At 40.0% G+C, this 23196-nt stretch overlaps 1 protein-coding gene across 3 annotated transcripts in view; it reads left to right on the top strand.

The window, feature by feature from the left end:
• Window positions 1-23196, top strand: part of STAM (signal transducing adaptor molecule) — a 117021-nt gene that overhangs the window by 76623 nt on the left and 17202 nt on the right. For 2 of the 3 annotated variants that reach the window (XM_079772059.1, XM_079772060.1), the window contains exons 13-14: window positions 2277-2449; window positions 13015-22446. In XM_079772059.1, coding sequence (XP_079628185.1) covers window positions 2277-2449; window positions 13015-13240 — 399 coding nt within the window. In that variant the 3' untranslated portion in view covers window positions 13241-22446. Of the gene's footprint in view, window positions 1-2276; window positions 2450-13014; window positions 22447-23196 lie in introns of those variants that run through there. The other variant, XM_079772061.1, reaches the window with a different exon arrangement.

Here is a 23196-nt window from a genome sequence, read left to right as displayed (position 1 = left end):
ACTCTCTCCAATGTGGGACCCCTCGAGGGATGTACGACTGCCCGTTTAGGTGCGATCCCGGTGGGATCGGGCGTAAACAGGCAGTCGGACATCCCTCTCACAATCCAGGACTGCTGGCTCCCAACTGCTTGCCTGCCTGCCTTCCTGATTGCCTCTAACTGCTTCTGCCTGCCAGCCTGATCACCCCCTAACCACTACCCTGCCAGCCAGTTTGCCCCTAACTGTCCTCACCTGCAGGCCTGGTCACCCCTAACTGCCCTCCCCTGCAGGCCTGGGTCCCTCCCAACTGCTCTTCCCTGCAGGCCTGGTCGCCCCCAACTTCCCTCCTCTGCTGGCTTGGTCACCCCCAACTGCCCTCCCTTGCAGGCCTGTTTCCTCCCAACTGCCCTCCCCTGCTGGCCATCTTGTGTCCACATGGGGGCAGGATCTTTGACCACATGGGGGCAGCCATCTTGTGTGTTGGAGTGATGGTCAATCTGCATATTTCTCTTTTATTAGATAGGATTATCTGGTTAAGAACTGCAGTTTTTTTGTCTCAGTGAAATTTCTAATTATTACTAAATTCTTCTGGGTATGTACAGTGTTCAGTTTTATAGTGAGCTGCTTTAATCTGTGTTTCACTCCCTTCCTTTACATAACACATGAAATGCAATACAGAGCCCTTTCCCTCTTTTTTGGTAATCCTCACCCGAGGATATTTTTTCCACTGATTTTTAGAGAGAGTTTAAGGGAGAGGGGGAGATAGAGAGAAATATCGATGTCAGAGAGACACATCAATTGGTTGCTTCCTGCCTGTGCCCTGACCAGGGCTGGGGATCGAACCTGCAACCCAGGTAACATGCCCTTAACTGGGAATTGAACTCATGACCCTTTGGTGCACAGGCTGATGCTTTATCCACTGAGCAATACCAGCCAGGGCCCTTTCGCTCTTTACAGCTCAAGTAACTATTTAAAGAGCTCTTTTCCCACAAACTCAGTAAGTTCAGGGTATAGGGGTATAGGGAGTAATTCGCCAGGCACTTCATTTTATCCATGTAGAGCGGTATAATCATTATATAGATTAATTTTTGTTTTTAGCATAGGGACTTAATTACAAGGAACAAAAACAGCCTGTAATTATTGGAATCGAGAGTCTAGGTCAGTGGTTGGCAAACTCATTAGTCAACAGAACGGCAAACCGTGGCTCGAGAGCCGCATGTGGCTCGCGAGCCACAGTTTGCCGACCACTGGGCTAGATGATTCCTACTCACAGGTGTTGATATCAATTTGAGCCAAAGAAACCCCCCTAAAAACCTTTCATGTTCAGTTTGAGAAGTAAAAAAAATGCACTCATGAGGACCAGAATAGCTGTTTTTACAATGAAGACTTTTGGATTCTGATGCATGGGAATATAACAGAAGTGCTAAGATGATTGAGCCTTGTCTCCTAATGATTGTGTTACTATCTTTACAACTGGTAAAAAAGCGTTACTACATTGATAGTGGCCTTCTGTTATCAAACTTGTGAAATGGAAGGATTTAAAGAATACTACAGAAAACTAGAATATTATGTGTTTTAAGACTTTTGGAATTTAAGGCTTTAATCTCTTTCGATTCAGACAAGTATAGTTTTTAGATGCAGTAGTAGACAAACAATGGCCCAAGGGCCAAATCCAGTCTCCCATCTGTTTAAATAAGCTTTTATTGAAACACAGCCATTCTCTTTAATTTATTAATTATTTCTGGCTGCTTTCTATATGGGTCAAATTCAGTAGTTGTGACAGAAACCATATGGCCCACAAAGCCTAAAATATTTACTATCAGGACTTTTACAAAAAAGTTTGCTGACTAACCCTACTTTAGAAAGTTAGTTTGTTCTGTGTTCAGTAAACTAATTTAAGACATATAAATTGAATCTATAAGCAGATGCAATCTATTGATACACACAGTCAATTCAAAGACACTTCTTAAACATCCTTTGGAATTCCTTTTAGGGAAGTACTTAAAATATCAACATGGAAAAAGCGACTGTATTAGTATAAAGTTTCAAGATAAGTTCCTTTACTACTTCTGGATAGAGGTAAACATGAGTTTAGGCAATGTTTACCTAAGAATTAAAATATTCAGAAGCCAACTTCACTGAAAAATATTTTTTTAAAGGCCTGTTAACTGAAGTAACTATGAAAAAAGATTTCAGGGATAGAATTGTTTTTTTTTGTTAACTGAATGTCTCTACAAAAAGTTTGGCATGCTTTTTAAATCTTAGAAAATCTAATGTGTTATCATGAACTGTTCTAGGTATATCCAGGGCCTCAAAGTGGTACTTACCTGCTTGCAGGGAATGCCCAGATGAGCCATCTCCAGAGCTACAGTCTTTCTCCAGAGCAACTGTCTTCCCTCAGCCAAGGAGCAGTTCCACCCTCTGCAAACCCTGCCCTTCCTGCTCAGCAGACTCAGGCTTCTTACCCTAGGTAATTTGATTATTGACTATTATTTGGAGTTAATGTTATTATTAAAATTCTTTTTTGTAATGTCTTTAAAAGTTTTTTTTTAGAGTTTATTTTAGAGAGAGGAGAAGAGAGAGAGAGAGAGAGAGATGAGAGGTGAGAGAGAAACATCGATCCGTTGCCTCCAGTAAGTACCCGAACCATGGATTAAACCCAAAACCTGGGTATGTACCATGACCAGGAATCAAACTCCACCATCTTTCAGGTTTGAGCCACACTGGTCAGGGCAAAATTCTTAAGTGCCCGTGATCATCTATAACCAGAACTGGATAAGAAACTCCAGAATAGATGCTATCACTGATACCAGATGGTTAGCTTTGTTTGTGGTGATGAGTGAGTTCTACAGGAACCCCTGTAGTATTGCAGCAATAGCCAGCAAGCCAGATCTCTGTCTTATTGACTTGCTGAACTGCTATATTCTGATTCTAACTTTGTCATAATTTATTTTTGTTTTTATTTGAGTCCATGATGGTATTTGCTAAAGATTTTAATGAAACTTAGATTTGATAACTATATATTGTTTTTCACAAATTTCATAAAAAATCTAAATGTTTTTGTCATTATTGTTTCAGAATTTATGGTTCTGAAAGACACATTTTTTCTTCTTTTTGCCCTGTGTTGAAATTTAGTATATATCACAGCAAGATATATCATTTGAAAAGAGATGGACATTTTACCCCTGTGGTCCATGGAGCAAATATCTGAATATAAAATGACAGGCTCATTGTTTTGGCCATTTACTTATAATATCCTCTATCACATAGTTAAATGATTATATATTATGTAATTTACAATTACATAAATGTCTTTTCTGCTTCTGTGTGAATCTAAGCTGAAGTCTTTCCCTCAAAACAAATAAAAGGTAGACTTTAGAATTCATCAGTTTGTAATTCTAGAAGTCATGCTATTCTGACTCACATTAGAAGTATCTTTGTGCACAGGCACAATTTCTAGAAAACTTTTCTTCAGTATTGGGGTTGCCCGTGAATGCTCCTATACTGTCCTTACTGTTGTATTACTCATCCTTAAAAGAGTCACACTCTGGGGATGCTTAGGGATTCACAAACAGGATACTCTCTACTGAAAGTAGCTTAGAAAAAAAAAAAGTTTAGGTATAACTCTTTCTGTCCCAGGACTTTTTTTTTTTTTTTTTTTTAAGTTGAAATTTGGTGAATTGAATACCCTTACATGGAAAAGAAGCAAACAGGTAGGGAACAGCTATTGTTAGCATACTGTCTTGAAAACCAGATACAAAGTGAGTAGAGGTAGGTATTGTTGAGAAATAGCCAGTGTGCATGAGTTATGTAGGAATTTCTTAGGTATTTTAGTGTCATCCAAAAATGCTGCCTCTATCCCAGCTGGTCCTCTGTTACTGTGTCGCATGCTGCTGTAGCTGCCTTGTTCCTTGTTCCTTGAGACCCATTCTTAGTTCAGGGCCTTGAGAAACTTCCTTGTGAGTGATAGCTGTAACACCTTGTTACTGTTCTCTGGGAGTCGTTCTGTCTGCTTCCATAGCCTGTATGTGAAATATCTGACGCAGGGCATGCACTGTATTCCAGGGCCTCACTCTACTGATACTCTGTAGCTATTACTGTCACCTCTCAAGAAACACATGTGCACTTCAACAGGTGCTTTTTCCTTGACATCTTTAGCCCTCTTTGTCTGGCTAATTCCTATTTATCTGTTCTTAGCTTTCTCTTTACTAGAACACCTTCCCACACTCCAACACTGTTCCTGCTCTCTTGCTGTCACAGGACCCCAGCCCACTGTGTACGCTCTTGTAATCGTCTTTAGACTAGTCTGTATCCCCAATAAGCTATCATATCTTGAGAGGTGGAATCAAGTTTCTTTAACCTTTATATCTATTGTGTAGCAGAGTTTTATACTTGATAAGAACTCAGTAAATACTTGATAAATAAATGTTTAAGATAGGAATTTGAAGTGCTGTGTTGGGCCAGTGAGATATATTTTTAAACTAGTGGCCCTATGCACGAATGAAGATTCGTGCAAGAATGGGCCTTCGTTCCCCTGGCTGCCGGCACCGCCTTCACTCTGGCCGGAGCAGCCTTTCTGCCTTCCCACGCTGCCCAGAGGCCCGGAGTGGCTGGGGTGGCGCAGAACGCTTGCGTCCCACCCCGTCCCCGGCCGCTCGGTGCCTGTGTATGCAAATTAACCTGCCATCTTTGTTGGATTAATTTGCATATTCACTCCTGATTGGTGGGTGTCACGAAGGTACGGTCAATTAGCATGTTACTCTTTTATTAGGTAGATTATTAACAGAGGCTTCACAAAGGCTTTGAGGCAGTTTTTAAAATCATATATAAATGTATAACATAATATATAAGAACAGGGTGGGGCAAAAATAGATTTATAATTGTGAGTATACAAAACACAGATTTTATACTTATATTATTACTAGAAGCCCGGTGCATGAAATTCGTGCGCGGCGGGGGGTTATCCCTCAGCCCAGCCTGTACCCTCTCTAATCTGGGACTCCTGGAGGGATGTCCGACTGCCCGTTTAGGCCCGATCCTGGTGGGATCGGGCCTAAACGGGCAGTCGGACATCCCTCTCACAATCCAGGACTGCTGGCTCCCAACTGCTTGCCTGCCTGCCTTCCTGATTGCCCCTAACCGCTTCTGCCTGCCAGCCTGATCACCCCCTAACCACTCCGCTGCCAGCCTGGTTGATGCTTAACTGCTCCCTTCCAGCCTGTTTGCCCCCAACTTCCCTCCTCTGCCAGCCTGGTCACCCCTAACTGCCCTCTCCTGCAGGGTTGATCACCTCCAACTGCCCTCCCTTGCAAGCCTGGTCTCTCTCAACTGCCCTCCCTTGCAGGCCGGGTGCCTCCCAACTGCCCTCCCCTGCTGGCCATCTTGTAGTGGCCATCTTGTGTCCACATGGGGGCAGCTATATTGTGTGTTGCAGTGATGATCAATCTGTATATTACTCTTTTATTAGATAGGGTAGAGGCCTGGTACACAGGTGGGGGCCAGCTGGTTTGCCCTGAAGGGTGTCACAGATAAGGGTGGGGGTTCCCTTGGGGTGTGGGGCAGCCTGAGCGAGGGGCCTGTGGTGGTTTGCAGGCCGGCCACGCCCCCTGGCAACCCAAGGGGAGGCCCTGGTATCTGGAATTTATTTTCCTTCTACAATTGAAACTTTGTAGCCTGGGGCGGCAGCCATTTCTGGGGCAGCAGCCATTTCTGTGGCAGTTAATTCACCTTCTACAATTGAAACTTTGTAGCCTTAAGCGGGTGAGCCCGGCCAGGGTGTGCGGAAAGCTTTGCTTCCCCTGTTGCTGCCGACAACCCTGGCCTGCTCTCTCAAGCTCCATTCTGCCGCCATTTGTTTGAATTTGTTTACCTTCTATAATTGAAACTTTGTAGCTTGAGTGGAGGCTTAGGCCTGCAACGGCTATGGAAAGCTTGGCTTGCTCTGTTACCTGGGAAACCTTGCTCTCTGTGGCTGTAGCCATCTTGGATTGGGGTTAATTTGCATACTCGCCCTGATTGGCTGGTGGGCGTGGCTTGGCTGGTGGGCGTGGTTTATGTAGCGGAGTGATGGTTAATTTGCATATTACCATTTTATTAGAGAGGATTTATTAATTATTGTATTATTTTCCATACCAACAACTGTATTTGACTCAAGCTTTCTAATTACAGATCAAGGTCATTGAGGAATTTTCCCCCCCATTTTGGTGGGCAAGTTTTTCTTTAGTGGCACTCGTTCATATCTAGAAGGCAATTTCTTATTCTTTTACATATAATTTTGGTTCTAGTGTTCTTTTCCAGACTATGTAATAACCTTAGTATGATCTTACTCAGTGGTCGGCAAACTGCGGCTTGCGAGCCACATGCGTCTCTCTGGCCCCTTGAGTGTGGCTCTTCCACAAAATACCACGGCCTGGGTGAGTCTATTTTGAAGAAGTGGCGTTAGAAGAAGTTTAAGTTTTAAAACTTTGGCTCTCAAAAGAAATTTCAATCGTTGTACTGTTGATATTTGGCTCTGTTGACTAATGAGTTTGCCAACCACTGATCTTACTGATAATTAGGGAAGGTAGAATGGATGCAGTTTCCTAAATTCACCTATAGTGATGGTGATGATGATAGTACTCAGGTGACCAAAGCTATGCACTTGTCTATTATTTCAGGTTACTCTGTTAAACAGGTGTTTATTGAACAGTTAGTCTGTGCCAGACACTATGCTAGACACTTGACATACAAGTGTGAGTTTCTTCCTCTCCCCACAGACACAACTGACATACAACATTATGTAAATTTAAGATGTACTACTGGTTGATTTGATACATTTCTATATAGTAAAATGATTACCATCATAGCATTAGCTAACACCTTCATCCTATCACACAGTTACCATTTCTTTTTTGTGGTGAGAACATTTAAGGTTTATTCTGAGCAACATTCAAGTATATGATAATAATTTTCCCTAGTATTATTAGGGAAAATCATCATGCTGTACATTAGATTCCTAAACTTATTCATCTTATAAATGGAAGTTTGTACCCTTATCTAGTATCTCCCCATTTTCCTCACTCTCTAACCAACATTCTACTATTTGTCTTTTAGATTCCACATGTGAGGTCATATAGTATCTATCTTTCTCTATTTTACTTAGCATAATGCCCTCAAGTCTCATCCAAGTTGTACAAATGGCAGAATTTTCTTTTTTCTTGTGGCTGAATAATATTCCAGAGAGGGGGAGGAGAGGGAGAGGAACAGGGAGAGGGAGGGGGCGGACATGTACACATACATCTTCTTTACCCATTCATCTGTTGATGGATGCTCAGGTTGTTTCCATATTTTGGCTGTTTTGAGTAATGTTGCAGTGAACATGGGGGTACAGATCTCCTAAAGATCCTGATTTCAGTTCTTTGGGATATATACTCATAAATGGGACTGCTGAGTCATATGATACTTTAATTTTTTAAAAATATGTTTTTATTGATTTTAGAGGATAGAAACATTGATAAGAGAGAAACATGGTTCGGCTGCCTCCTGCAACGCCCCCTACTGGGGATCAAGCCTGCAACCCCAGGCATATACTCTGACCAGGAATCAAACTGGTGACCTATTCGTTCAAGGGTTGATGCTCAACCATTGAGCCACACTGGCTGGGCTAATTTTTAATTTTTTTGAGGAACCTCTGTACTGTTTTCCAAGTGGCTGCACCAATTTACATTCCCATCAACACTGTATAAGTGTTCCCTTTCTCTACATCCTTGCCAACGCTTGTTATCTTTTGTCTTTGATGATAGCCATTCTAACAGGTGTGAAATAATATCTCATTTTGGTTTTGATTTGCATTTCCCTGATGATTAATGATATTGAGCACCTTTTCTTTTTTTAATTTAAATTCTTTATTGTTTAAAGCAGTGGTCGGCAAACTGAGGCTCGCGAGCCGCATCCGCGGTTTGCCGCTCTATTGACTAATGAGTTTGCCGACCACTGGTTTAAAGTATTACATGAGTCTTCTTTTCCCCCATTGACCTCTCCCCGGCCACCTCCACTCCCCAGCACAGGCCCTTACCCCTCACCCACCCCGGCTACGGTCTGTGTCCATTGGTTATGCTCATATACAGGCAAACAAGTCCTTTGGTTGCTCTCTTACTCCCCCTCCTCCTCTGCCTTCCCTCATAGGTTGGACATTCTGTTCGATGTTTCTATGTCTCTGGTTCTATTTTTGTTCATTAGTTTATGTTGTTCATTATATTCCACAAATGAGTGATATCATGTGATACTTATCCCCCTCTGACTGGCTTATTTCATTGAGCACCTTTTCTTGTACCTATTGGCCTTTTGTGTGTCTTCTTTGGAAAACTGTATTCATTTCCTCTGCCTATTTTTCATCTAGTAGTTAGTTTCTTTACTATTGAGTTGTATGAGTTCTTTATATATTTTTGGTATTAACGCCTCATTAGATATATGACTTACAAATATTTTCTTTTATTCATTGGTTGTGTCTTAATATTGTTGATTGTTTCTTTTGCTGTTCAAAAACGTTTTAGTTTGATGCAATCCCAGTTGTTGATTTTTGCTTTCATTTCCTGTGCTTTTGCTGTCACATCCAGGAAAATTGCTGCTGAGACGATTGTCAAGGAGCCTTTTCCCTATGTTTTCTTCTAGGGATTTTATGGTTTCCAGTCTTAAATTAAGGTCTTTAATCCATTTCAAGTTCTTCTTTTTGTGAGTGGTGTAAGACAGGCCTTCAATTTCCTTCTTCTGCATGTGGTTATCTAGTTCTCCCAGCGCCACTTTTGGAAGAGACTGTTCATCCTCCACTGAGTGTTCCTGGCTCCCTGGGCATATGAGTTGCCCGCTGACTTAGAGTTTCTTAACCTCAGTGTGCTTCCTGGTTAGTAGAGGCAACCAGACAAATAAATTGTAATGATAATATAAATTACAAATAAAGGTACATGCAGGGTGCTTTAGGGACTTCAAGGTCCAGGGAAGGTTTCGAAGAACATACTCTCAAGTTATGTTATTCTTAGCGTGGAGGAAAAAGTAAGAGAGATTTTCTATCATGAGCAAATATATAGCAGCATGAAATGGCATGGTACCATGGAATGGGGAGTTGTGAAAATACATATTACCAAAGGATTAAAGTCTATGGTGGAAGATGTGAGTGATGTACTTGCAGTTATTGGCAAAGATAATGACTGGTCCTAGATATCATGTTAAGGAGCTTGGGTCTTGGGAAAGCCTACAAGGGGATTTAAATGGCAATAAGATTGGTGAATTCATAGTTGCTAGGTTAGAAGCTGGGAGACTTTGTATATTAGACAAGAAATCACGAGTTCTCACTGCAAGATATAATGATAGAGCCCTACCCAGTTTGGCTCAGTGGATAGGGCCGGCCTGTGGACTGAAGGGTCCCGGGTTCGATTCTGGTCAAGGGCATGTACTTTGGTTGCGGGCACATCCCAGTTGGGGGGTGTGCAGGAGGCAGCTGATCGATGTTTCTAGCTCTCTATCCCTCTCCCTTCCTCTCTGTAAAAAATCAATAAAATATATTTTTAAAAAATTAAATTTAATTTTAAAAAAAGATATAATGATAGAGATGGAAAAAAGAGTTCTTTAGGAGATTAGCAAATGATTGCATGTAGATGACACGCTGGGACGATAGTGCAGAGCAGATATAAGGGAGAGTAGTGGTGAATTGCTGGTTTTTGCCCTTGGGCAACTGGGTGAATGATGGGAATGTAAGTTGAGATAAGGAATATAGTACAAACTGTGAATAATTATAATAATAGCGAACATTTGTTGGGATGTCCCATGTTATTAGATGAGGAAACAATATGGAGGGAGGATTAAGTTTCCACTTTGCTAAGATACAAAATCAGGCATTTTGGCTCCAGAGCTTAGCATTTTGTCACAATATTGTATTATAGCTGTATTGTGGTCCTTATTGATGTAAATAAGAGCATAAAACCTGACTTGTTGTAATACTTTTTATCTCACAAAGCAACACATATAGAATGATAATGAGTGATGCCTTTCAGCATTACAGTAAAACCTCGATATAATGGACTAATATGGGCGAGGGGGTGTCCATTAAAGCCCAAGTCCATTATATAATAAAGTAGGTTTTCCAAATGTATATGTAAAAAAAATGGCATATTAGTTTACCTGTTTTTACTTACATAGACATGTTTGTGTAATTAAAATTTAATATGTATGAAAAGTTTAATTTCACACAAAAGTTTTCTGTATGTATTACTGTAATTTGAAATTTATACTGAATACATTTAGTAAAAGCATGCATTCACTAGTCACCGCGAATAAACAAATGCACACAATGCACACGGCTGGGGCGTGGCTTAGCGCACATTAGAACTGCTGCAGAAAGTCAGGCTAGGTGACAACAGAACCAATTATTGCGCAGTGTGATCATGTGCTAATCATTCCTGAACATTGTTTGCCAGTGCTGACTCTTGGATTTAAATATGTAGACTGTAGTTATGTAATATTTATTTATGTCGGTGAAATTACTTCAGTGTTTCTGAACATATGACCTGTTAACTAAAATTTGTTAAAAATGACAGTGAATTAACAACATAAAATAAGTTGTTAATCTTGGTTTACAATTTTAAAATTAACAGTGTTAATTTTCACATATGACATACAAACCAGAAATTTTGTCCATTAAATCTGAAGTTCATTAAATTGAGATCCTCAAAATTGAGGGTTTATTGTACTTAAGGGGCTACATTAGTGGGTGGAATGTAGCACTAAAAGACTGTCAACTTTAATAATGAATTGTTTAATCTGTGCAGAATGCAAGAGCATTGATTTTACTAGCAAATGATTTGTAAACAATCTAGAACAATCTAGCAATTGAAGAGTTTAGAAATAGGCAATATTTTGAAAATTGCCCAATTTATAGTTTGTTTTTACATTTTTAACAGAAATGTGGGGGGAAATCTCAATGTGAAAGCTGTTAATATTTCTCTTTTTTTAAAAAAATATATTTTATTGATTTTTACAGGGAGGAAGGGAGAGGGATAGAGAGCTAGAAACGTCGATGAGAGAGAAATATCGACCAGCTGCTTCCTGCACATCCCCTACTGGGGATGTGCCCGCAACCAAGGTATATGCCCTTAACCGGAATCGAACCTGGGACCTTCCAGTCCGCAGGCCGACGCTCTATTCACTGAGCCAAACCGGTTTCGGCTATTTCTCTTTATATAGCTGTGCTAGTGTCTTATACATGGTAAAAACTCAAATATCAGACTGGAGATGGGAAGAGAGAAAGCAGAGGCAGTGAATAAAGACAGCTCTGAAGGAATGTTTTTGATGGAATGAGAGCAGTGCCCAAGTGGAGGGCACCTTGCAAGGGAGCAATGACAGCTGATGAGTAATAGCAGGAGAGAAGGCACAGCTCTGAATGGGAGTAGGAAAGATAGTTGATGAATGTGGTGGTGGGAGTAGATGGAAGGTCTCTTTTATTTGCTTTTCAATTTCAGGGCAATAAGAGAAACAAGGTTATCAAGCTTTCATCTTCCCTAGTCCACCTCTTGTCAAGGACTGATGATTTCCATATTGCCAGATCCAGTGGTCACTTCCTTTTTGAAATACTTTCTTCCCTTGACTATGACCATTCTCTTTTAGTTTTCCTTCCACCTTATTGCCACTCCTCAGTCTTCTTTGCCTAATGTTTCTCTGTCTTCTTGACTTCTAGTGTAGGACTCAAAATAGGGACTTTTTTCTCTGTAGTCATTCCCTAGGGCAGCGATTCTCAACCTGTGGGTCGCGACCCTTTGGGGGTTGAACGACCCTTTCACAGGGGTCGCCTAAGACCATCGGAAAACACAGATATTTACATAACGATTCATAACAGTAGTAAAATTACAGTTATGAAGTAGCAAAGAAAATAATTTTATGGTTGGGGGTCACCACAACATGAGGAACTGTATTAAAAGGTCGCGGCATTAGGAAGGTTGAGAACCACTGCCCTAGGGGGTCTTATTCAGGCCCACAACTCTGAACACCAGGTGTATGATGATGACCCCCAAATATGTATTTCTGTTCCTAACTTTCCACTGGTCTCTAGACTTGAATAGCTGACCGCCTGTTGAACTTCCTAGATATCTCACTTTACATGTTCAAAACTGTACTTTGATTCCCCTTCCCCAAATTTATTGTAGTCCTTATCTGCCATCTGTTGTCTTTTTAGTGAATGTCCACTCTGCCAGTTATTTCTTCCAGTCATTTAGTTCTAAAACCTCAGGCATTCTTGACCACTCTACCCACTAGCAAATTTTGATGATAATGCCTTCAAAATCATACCCTTCTCTTCACCAAGTCTACCATGGCACTAGCCACCTGTCAGCTCTTACCTGGACAATTGTAAAAGCCTCAGTCAGATATCCTTGCATATCCTTGGCCCACAGTGAGTCTGTTAAAACCCAAGTCAAATCACATCATTCTTCTGTCCAGAATCAGTGTCTTTCCATCTCACTATATAATCCAGAATCCTTACTATGGCCTCCAAGGCACTGTATATCTAAGGCTCCTCTCCCCTTTAATTCTGCCTCTTTATCTTACGCGACTTTCCTCCTTTCTCACTCTGCTTCTGCCAGCATGGCCTCCTTTCTGGTCCTTGAACATGCCTGGCATTTTGTTTTCTCAATGGATTCTGTGCTTGCCATTCTTTTCGCCTGACCAGCTTATATTCCTATATAATCAGCATGACTCCCTCTCTCACTTCTTTCAGGTCTCTGCTTAAATTTTCCCCTTATCTGAAATGCCTTCCCCTACCACACTGTAAAAGCCAGAATCTCTTGTCTCAGGAACACTTAGTCCTCCTAATATGCTTTTTTTCTCCTCCCTTTTTTTTTTTTTTTTACTATATCCCAGTACCTAAAATAGCACATTTGACACATAATATTTGACACATTATGGGTATTTAATAAATATTTACTGAATGGGTTATTTAATGAATAGCTTCCTGTTTATCTTTAAATGGGTAAGTTAGTCAATATTGATCTGAGTGTTTTTTCCCTTCCACAGCTCAATGGTCAGTTCTGTTCAAGGAAATACATATCCCAGCCAGGCGTCAGTATATAGTCCTCCTCCTGCTGCTGCTACTGCTGATGTCACTATATACCAGAATGCAGGAACTAATATGTCCCATGTGCCAAACTATAGTTTAACATCGTCAGCACTGCCTCAACCAGGAGGCAGTCAACAGCCACCTCAGCCACAGCAACCATATTCTCAGAAGGCTCTGCTATAGGATTTGGGATTCCTCTTGGATCTGCTAAATGCCGCTGACAATGTTAGAGATTCTTTTGATATCTTAAGGTTTGTTTATCCTCATCTTATAGGAATCTGTCGTGGTCAACAAGTTCAAATATTCAACGTTATGTTGTCAAGAAGGTAGAACTCTCTTCAGTTTGCACTGACTTTTCAGAGGTTCTCCCCCCCTCCTCTCCCAGAGGAATGAAACTACTTACAACATTTAATTCTTTTCATCATATGAAAGAGTTGATATAAGATTATTTGTCTCATAAAATTACCTGGTCTGCAAAAAGTCAACCTTAACAAAAATTGTTGTGGCAAATGTTATGTACATATATTGCTGTGTAACTTCATTAGTGGCCATTTTTGAATCACAGTGGTGATCATGTGAATATATTTAACACTGTTAAATTAATTTACATTGCTATTTTATTTTAATCATGAACATCTACCATGTTTCATAATGTTTTGTGTGAATTTAAGATAATTACACTATCCTTTTACAGTGCAAGAGAACAAAGCTGTAGCATATTTACATGAAAGTATTATGTTAGTGTTTCGGTTTTACATTAAACTGAACTTTCCTTTGACTGATTGTGAATTAAACATATGTACATTATGTCTTTCTGTAGCCTCTGCATACTACTAGCTGTCATCACACCAGCATACAGTAGCTAAATTTTTGGTGCAGTTATAACAAATAATGTTCCCTTTTAAACTTTTACATTTTGGCATGATATTTCAGAATATTGTGGGACCATGACACAAAATTAAGTTAGGATCATGTTCTTTATATCTTATTTTTAAAGAAATAATGTTGATTTACTTTTTCCTAGTTGAAGATAGTAATTAGGTTTATAAACTGTATACTGTGTTTATTGGTGGCAGTGACACCAAAGATAGAGGCAGTGGATAGAAATTTGTAAACTGGAAAGAAACCATAAATAACACTACATTTTCAAAGTCTCTTGTAATTATTTAGGATATAAAAAAGTTGATTCATCTGTCTTATCTCACTACTAGTCTTTCAAATATGTCTTTAACGCATTGTATCCCTTAATTCTTCATTAAAATGGATATTAGCAGATGTTTCAAAGTAATCAATATTCCTGACTTTGCTTAACAGTTTGCATGTTTATTCTTACCTTTCAAACTGGGTTATGGGTTTGCTCTCTCTTTATAAAGTTCTAATAGAATTATATTGGCTTCCTATTCAGGAGTTTTTCAACGAACGCTTTTCTTTTTTTAATCCACATGAAATATGTTTTCAACTGACATTTTAATCTTCTTAAATAGTTACAATTTTCCTGGTTGTGCTATACTATTATTTAACACTATTATTAAAACAACTGAAAAATTGAGCTCAGCGTCATATTAAATGAGTTGAGTTGAACAAATTTCATACCATAAATGAAAATTTAATTTCTATTTTCTAAGACTATTATAATCAGATAACTTGTTTCTTTCCCTTTGGACAAATGATTCCATCTTTGGCAAGAAAACTTAAATGGTGACCTAATTATAGTTTCAAATTTAAAGCACCGTCTTCACCGTAAGTGTTTTACCAGGTGTTGTGTTTTCCTGACTTTAGAGTATGTTGCCCTCAAATAGAAATTTTAAAATTTGAATTCAACCTTTAGTTTAAAAAAATTATATTGTTTTTTGATCGGCATTGTGAAATCATAGTCTTTATTTCAGTTTGAATATTCTAGTTTAGCTGACATACTTTCCCCTATCATACTATATTTTTCTCTTTGTCTTTTGATAAATTTCTGTTTACCAATGGCAAATGTATCATTCCCCCATTTTATTTTTATATTCTTCACGCTGTAAGATCAGTTACATATTCTGTTATTTGCTTTTTGCCCTATAAAAGTCAAAAGAATGGTAAAATGAAAAAACAAAGACCCTTATTACAATGCATACCTATTATATTAGTGTGCTTATAAAGGTTTTAATGATGAATACTTAAAACTGACACATCAGTTTGTGCTTTTAATACCAGATGGAAAAATTCCAATGACAAGAAACCACTGGGTTTTCTTCTTTTTGATGACATGGCAAGGGCAGAAATAGGAAAGGACCAGTTAGCACAGTGATTTGTTCTGAAACCAGTGTATGAGCTGTACTTAAAAATATATATTTCTTTAAAATATGACAGTTTTTTTTTAAGGAATGCAATTATTTATAAAATGAACTAATTAAAATGTGAATTTCTGTGAATCAAGTTTGACTTCTTAGTTTATTTCCTCTATAAAGTTTGAGTGTGCATCTATAAACCAGTAACATTTAGTTGGAAAAATTCAAGTTCATTTACTGTCTAGCATAAATAGCCAACAAACCCCATGGTCAATAGGATGTCATAATAGTGCAATGCCCTAAGCCTAGGAGCAATAGTGTGATTTGACAGTCTTTTCTAATTCTGTGGTCCTCTTCCACTGTTACCTGTCTCTCCTCAGTGAGGGATCTTTTTATGTGCCTAGAGATTTCCTTCTTTTTATTAAAAACTTCTGGAGCTTTGTTTCTATACCTCTTAGTTTTTGTATTTAAAATGCTTACTAGACAACTAATATTATTTTCTGATATAGCTTTCATATATGACATGTATAATTCAGCTTGAGAATATCTTTAGTCCAAAGCAAGTTTATATAAGACACATTATTGCCCTGTTCATGATAAACTATGAACTATAGTTTAAAATTGTCATACTTGTATCATTTTCTGTTTTTTAAAAATTCTTTGGGTGATTAACTGCTTATATCCCTTAGAATAAAATATATAGAAGAAACTTACCTAAAATATTTTCTTAAAGGCCTATGACATACTCCTATAAGTATGTCATCTTTTATTTTAGAATCGTGACTTGATTAAATTTTATTGTCAAGTATCTAGATTATTTTCTACTAGAGGCCTCGTGCACGAAATTCGTGCACTGGGGGGGGGGGGGGGTGTGTCCCTCAGCCCAGCCTGCACCCTCTCCAATCTGGGACATCCCTCTCACAATCCAGGACTGCTGGCTCCTAACCGCTCGTCTGCCTGCCTGCCTGCCTGCCTGCCTGATTGCCACTAACCGCTTCTGCCTGCCAGCCTGATCACCCCCTAACCACTCCCCTGCCGGCCTGATTAACACCTAACTGCTCCCCTGCCGGCCCGATCGCCCCCAACTGCCCTACCTTGCCAGCCTGGTCGCCCCCAACTTCCCTCCCCTGCCGGCCTGATCTCAGCCCCAACTGCCCTCCCCTGCCGGCCTGATCTCACCCCCCAACTGCCCTCCCCTGCCGTCCTGGTCACCCCCAACTGCCCTCCCCTGCTGGCCTGATCTCATCCCCAACTGCCCTTCCCTGCTGGCCTGATCTCATCCCCAACTGCCCTTCCCTGCTGGCCTGATCGCCCTTAACTGCCTCTGCCTGCCTGATCACCCCTAATTGCCCTCCCCTGCTGGCCTGATCTCCCCACAACTGCCGTCCCCTGCCGGCCAATTTGGTTCTGATTGGTCGGTTTCTATGCCAGTCAGCGTCTCTGGGCCTATCAACGGGGCCTGATCAGAAAGGCGGGGCTGATCAGCAGCCCTGGTGGAGGCCTGGAGAGAAATGTAGGCATGGCTGATGGCCAGGCCTGGAGAGAAAGAGAGAGGCAAGTGCTGATCAACAGCTGCCACAGAGGCTACGGATCAGACCCTGCTTCTCTCTTCAGGCCTCTCTCTGGGCCTGATTCGCAGCCCCCTCAGCAGTCAGTGCTGGGTCACCATGTCTGTTGCTGTAGCAGTCAGTGCTGGGTCACCACGGCAACCCAACGCTGACTGCAGGACTGCCGGTTGGTCGAACCTCCGGTTGTGACGGACCCAGGGTTTTTATATATTAGGATACTATATATAATGACATATGCCTCCTAGTTTTTAAGCAAAACTGTCTGAGTTTTATATATTTTTTCTTAGTATGATCTTTCTTTAAAATTATAAAACTCAGTAAATTTTTTCTGAAGTTGTCCTAGCTTCCACAGTATTTTTTTTTCTTATGATGTTCTAGAGAATTTTAAATCTCAATATTTAAAATCTTAGATTTCCTTGCTGAACAAAATATAACATTTTATTGGCAATAACTTGTGGTCATACTGAATTTAGATGATTTTCAGATTCTAGCTTATGCTTATACTTCCCACTACCATTATTATCTGTTTGCTGCTTCTTATAGATGCAGAGAATTTCTGATAAGGATTACATATTAAATTAATAAGAATCAACAAACTCCTGAATAAAAGCAAAAGGTACTGCTTTTAATGATCTTTTGGTGGTCAGAGACTTAAAAAATCATGTTGTCATTTTTTTAAACAAGTTTATTTAAACAACATGACACTTGAAGGGAAAACTAGGATTCATTTTTTAGAGTAATTTATCCCTACTTAAAGACAGATTGCCCTACATGTAATAGCTACATACAAAAAAGTTATAAAATTGTCCTTGGTTTTACAATGATAAATGAAAAGCATTAAAATTCTCCAATCAAACAAGGTATGCAAGAATTTTTATGTTGTTCTTTTTTGTTAACAGTGAGAGCAAAATAACTTACTGGAATCCTCCTATCTACTAAAAAGGGAATATACTAATTGACTGTCATGCCCTCACAAAGATGGCGGTGCCCACAGCCAATAAGGAGGGAATATGCTAACTGACTGCCATGTCCTCAAATATGGCGGTGCCCACAGCCACAAGATGGTGGCGCCCAGTCCGCTCAGCCCCGTCGGGGTGGCAGGCGTGCGGCACGGCCAGGCCCGCCCCCCAGGCAGGTCTGGCCACTCCGTGCGCCTGCCTCCAGAGTCCCCCAGTCCCCTCAGCCCCCCAGCTGCCCAGGTCTGGCCCAAGGCGCAGGCAAGCCTCAGGTGGCGGCTTCCCAGCCACCCAGGGCCGCTCAAGGCTCAGGTAACCAGGGCCAGCCAAGGCTTACGCCGGCAGCAGCAGAGGTGTGATAGGGGCATCGCCTTCCCCTGATTGCCGTGTCGCCTCCCGCCCTTGAGGGTTCCTGGACTGTGAGAGGGGGCAGGCCGGGCTGAGGGACGCCCCCCCTCCAGTGCATGAATTTTCATGCACTTGGCCTCTAGGATAAAGACATGAGCTGAATGAGCATGCCACTAATGGAGAAAGGGTGTTTTCACAGAACCAGTATTTTCCCCATCTCATCTCCATTTGATATCAATCAAAACATACCATTGGCCATTTAGTTTTAAAAATGCAAATGCTTGTGCACGTACATCAGTTACTTTACGTACAATAAAGGAATGGGGAAGGAGAAAATGAAAGAACAGATAAAACTATACTGTAGCAGTCAGAAGTGTTGAAACCAAATTGCAGTTTTCTAACTGAGAATGTCTTCTTGGTCTGGAGGAACAGAGTTCAGGAGTAAAGTAACAGGCTCCCTTTTTAGTAGACCCCTCCCGTCTGCTGCTGGAACACATCAATTGTATCTTCTTCCTCCATTTCCAACTATGCAGGTGTGTCTCTTTCATTGATTGGCTGCCCGTCAAATGGGAATCTGATCTGCCTCATGACAAACCCTGTGGTTCACAATAGGCTTACCTTAGTTTACTAAGTGGTGTGTGCCTCTTAATTTAAACTGCACCACAGAACGAACCACCCTGAGGATAAATTTTCATTGATTTCCAGAGAAGAGGGTAAGGGACAAGGAGAAAGAGAAACATAGATTGGTTGCCTTTTGCATGTGTCTCAACTGGGGATTGAACCCACAACCTTTTGATGTACAGGATGATGCTGCAACCACCTGAGACACCTGGTCAGGGCAGAGAACTGGGTTTTAACCCAGATATATGTTTTGTCAAAACAATATCTTGCTAGATGTATGATCTTGGGCAGGTCCATCAATTTCACTGGGCCTTCTACTTATTTATAAACTGAAGTCGTCAGTGTGACTACATGATCTTTTATAGCTTGCAGAAATTCTGTGCTTCAGATCCTCTGCCTCTGTGTACCATGAATATCCATGCTGTTCAGCCTGAATAGCTCACTGATCCCACTGAAGTTACCCTCCTAGCTTAGAAGAGGAAAAGGGATGGGAATGGGGTTGAGGACTCTGGTATTGAAACTTGTGATTTCTAGCCAATCTCCTATATGTAATCTAGAGATAGTTTATTTTCAATAGTAAACTCTCGAGCCTTTTGTTTATGTTTGATCCTACTAGGAACATCTGCATTCAAGGTACAAGTGCAAATTTGATAATGCTTTCACTTTTTTGGTGCTGATTTGGGAGAAACAAATAATTACAGCTCTGAAGCATGTAATGTTTTTGTATATTGCTTCAAGCTAAAGGAAGTAGGTAGCATCAGACTATATGAAATTTTATTGTCCTTGATTTCTTGCAGGCAAAGAAGTACTCTTGGTCTTATTGACCTGAAAATGGTGATAGAGGCACCATACTACAGCCATCCACAGTTTTCTAACATCTCAGACAATCTGCATTTAAGCAATCTGCATTTAAGCAGATTGCCTGAGGTGTTAGGAAACTGGGGAAACTAACAGTTTCCATCTTTGGTACTGGCTAAGAGAATCTTTCTGTAATATTCCAAAGAAGATGCAAAGTCAGCACTGGCATTTTTTTCATCACAAATATTTGGCCTAGAAAAAAGGCCATTATATGTTGGCTAGTTAAAAGTTACTAATATAAGTAAACATTAACTAGCTAAAGAAAGGTTAGTTTTTCCTAATCAACAACTTTTTTTCTTATGTGTTAGTTACATGTATTTATTATTTTACATCTATAATAATAAAAGCATAATATGCTAATTAGACTGGACGTCCTTCTGGGCGAACTTCCAGACGTTCTTCCAGACGACCTTCCTGATGAAGCCGCGGCAGGCGGGGGTTGAGGCAGAGGCGGCGGTGGGGGTCAAGCCCCTTGCACGAATTTCGTTTGTCGGGCCTCTAATAGTTATATAAAATTATTACCAGAATAAAATGTGTTTTTTTTTAATTTTCTTGTTTCCACTTTAGAAAATTAGATACCGTGCTTGCAGTAAAAAAAATAAAAATAATTTCCTAAATTACTTTGTTATGTAATGGAATACTATAAAGAAGGCTTTATCAGGTATTGAATAAAGTAAATAAGCTTTTTTAGTAGAGGGGGAAAGACAAATTGTTTTCTAATTACTAGTATTGATCACTGGTTGTTTTATGTTCTCCCTCTGTAAGCGGGATAGTCACTTCCTTAGACTCTTTTTTGCTATCTCATAATAAATTTTTAAAGAATAATCCTAGGGATGAATCCTGGTTGGGTTTTACAACCCTCCTCCAGAAAAAAAACAAAGTTTTTTATTTTATGTCATAGTAAAGAACAATTTTGTGCTTCTACAGTTAATGTTCTTTTTAAAAGATTACTTAGGTTCTAATTGGTCTTAGTGAAATATTTTAATATCAAAACATCAGGATAATTTTATTCAGGTGGTTGCCAAATACTGATTTACTTGGAGGGTGGGGGCGGTATAGCCATGCCAGTGGATTCTCTTCAGGTTAAGTTAAATATGCATTTGAAATATGAAGACTTCTGGTATCTGGAATGAAATTAAATTAGGCTGTAAGTTAAATTATTGTGCTTTTGCTTATTTCTCAAAACATTAAGCCAAAGAGGATAGGTTAATAGCTAAAGGAGCTGTATTTAGGTCATATATTTTAGCAGTTTTTAAAAAAGAAAACTTTTGAGATTAAAAACTCTGAAGTGCTGTTTTCCATTTTTACTAAGAGGTATCACTAAATTAAAATTAAGTAGCCTGATCTAAATTACTGTGTTTAATGTTGAAAGTGGTATTTCTGTGTTCCAAATATCACTGTTATGCATAGTTGTGAAATTTAAAAAAACCTTAAGTTTTATGGGGACAATGGGTATGGAGGCACAATATCAAAACTTCAGCAATGATATACTTAACAATAAAGATTGGAACCTAATAAAAAGCACAGTTTTACACATCTTAAATGGTTAATAAATACATGAATATTACAATAAATATGGCACTTGACCTTGAAGAAGACCTGAAGTGTGCCTAGTGAAGTGGGTGCTGGAAAGGTTGTAACTTGTGAGTTATTGTGAAGGTGGGAGGAAGGACTGCTGAAATTGGAGGTCAGGTTGTTACACTGGATGTGAGTTTAATTCAGCCCTGGCAGTGAACCGAGGTTACTGGTGCTGGTGGGAGGTGGTGTGTGTGTGTGTGTTGTGTGTTTTGTGTGTTGCTGCACAGCTCATTTCAGCTGGGTGCGGTTTTTTACATTTCACCTAATGTTTCTCCTGGACAAAATCATGCACAAACAAACTGAAATCTGCATTTTACTGATGTTTCCTAGTATATCAATCTGCAACATGTTTGTGTTCTCCAAACAAATATATCAAAACTGACTCTAAAAGTTATTTAAAGATGGAGAATGAGTTGCTGCTCACCATTTGTTTCTAACTTTAGAAAAATACCTTTTTTTAACTTTAAGCAATTGGTAAGAATTAAGGACATCTAGGATATAAATCTCCCTCTTATCAGATCTGAAAATATCCCAATTAAACAGGTGAGCACATTCAAAGAATTGTGTATTTTGCTTAAATACAGCCTGTGAGAAATTATGCCCTAAAATGCTGCCCTCTCCCCACCCTCCTAAAAAAAAGGAAAGAAAAGAGCAAGATTAGTGATAATCATAATTTTCTGAGTTAAATGGGCATAGATATTACATCAATATTTTCATTGATTTTTATTTATTGATTTATTCTTTAATTTGCTTGACTTTTGAGTGTATATCAGGTTTTCAAGGTTAATTGCTTTCAAAATTTTTACATGTCATAGAATAAATATTTTAGGTATTTATTTAAATGCCTTTATAAATCAAAATATGAATGCAGATAAGTTATTTACAAATTTGTTTTGATATCAATAGATAAACTTACTAAAAAACAATAAAGAAACATACTAAATGTGGCCATTCGTGACAAAATTTGATATATCAGTAGGTATGTTATGAAGTTTTTTACATGTCATGCCTAATTTATGTTCCTTGAGCTTATTTGTAACCTAGTACTGAGAAGCATTTGAGTAACGATGTTGAACCAGTGATTACAATGCCAGGCTAGTACCTAAACCCTGTTAAACCCATGATATAACCAAAGTGCAGCATTGTGTTAATGGTGTGTTGAATTTATATATCACTAGAGGCCTGGTGCACGAATTTATGCACCAGTGGGGTTCCTCAGCCTGGCCTGCGGGATCGGGCCGAAACTGGCTCTCTGACATCCCCCAAGGGATCCCAGATTGTGAGAGGGTGCAGGCCAGGCTTAGGGACCCCACTGTTGCATGATCGGGGCTGGGGAGAGATGTGGGAGGTTGGCCAGCCAGGGAGGGACCATGGGAGGGCTCCAGAGCATATCCAGCCCGTCTCACTCAGTCCCAATTGGCTGGATCCCAGCAGCAAGCTAATCTGGTTGGAGCATCTGCCCCCTAGTGGTCAGTGCACATCATAGCTACTGGTTGACCAGTTGACTGTCTGCCCCCTAGTGGTCAGTGCATGTTATAGAGAGCAGTTGAGCAGCCTTAGCATATCATTAGCATATTACGCTTTGATTGGTTGAACAGCCTGCTGGTCGACCGGACACTTAGCATATTAGGCTTTTATTATATAGGACTAGAGGCCTGATGCACGAAATTCATGCAAAAGTAGGCCTTTCTTCCCCTGGCTGCCAGCACCGGCTTTCCTCTAGCACCCAGGACCCAGGCTTGCTTCCCTCCAGCTGCCGGCAGGCACCCGAGACCTGGGCTTCCCTCCAGCCCCAGCTTCATCAGGAAGGACGTCTGATCTAATTAGCATATTACCCTTTTATTGATATAGATCAGTGGTTCTCAACCTTCCTAATGCTGTGACCCTTTAATACAGTTCCTCATGTTGTGGTGACCCCCAACCATAAAATTATTTTTGTTGCT

Source organism: Cnephaeus nilssonii (assembly GCF_951640355.1).
Source record: "Cnephaeus nilssonii genome assembly, chromosome: 1".
In the NCBI taxonomy this organism is placed as follows: domain Eukaryota; kingdom Metazoa; phylum Chordata; class Mammalia; order Chiroptera; family Vespertilionidae; genus Cnephaeus; species Cnephaeus nilssonii.
This window is presented reverse-complemented; position numbering and strand designations above follow the sequence as displayed.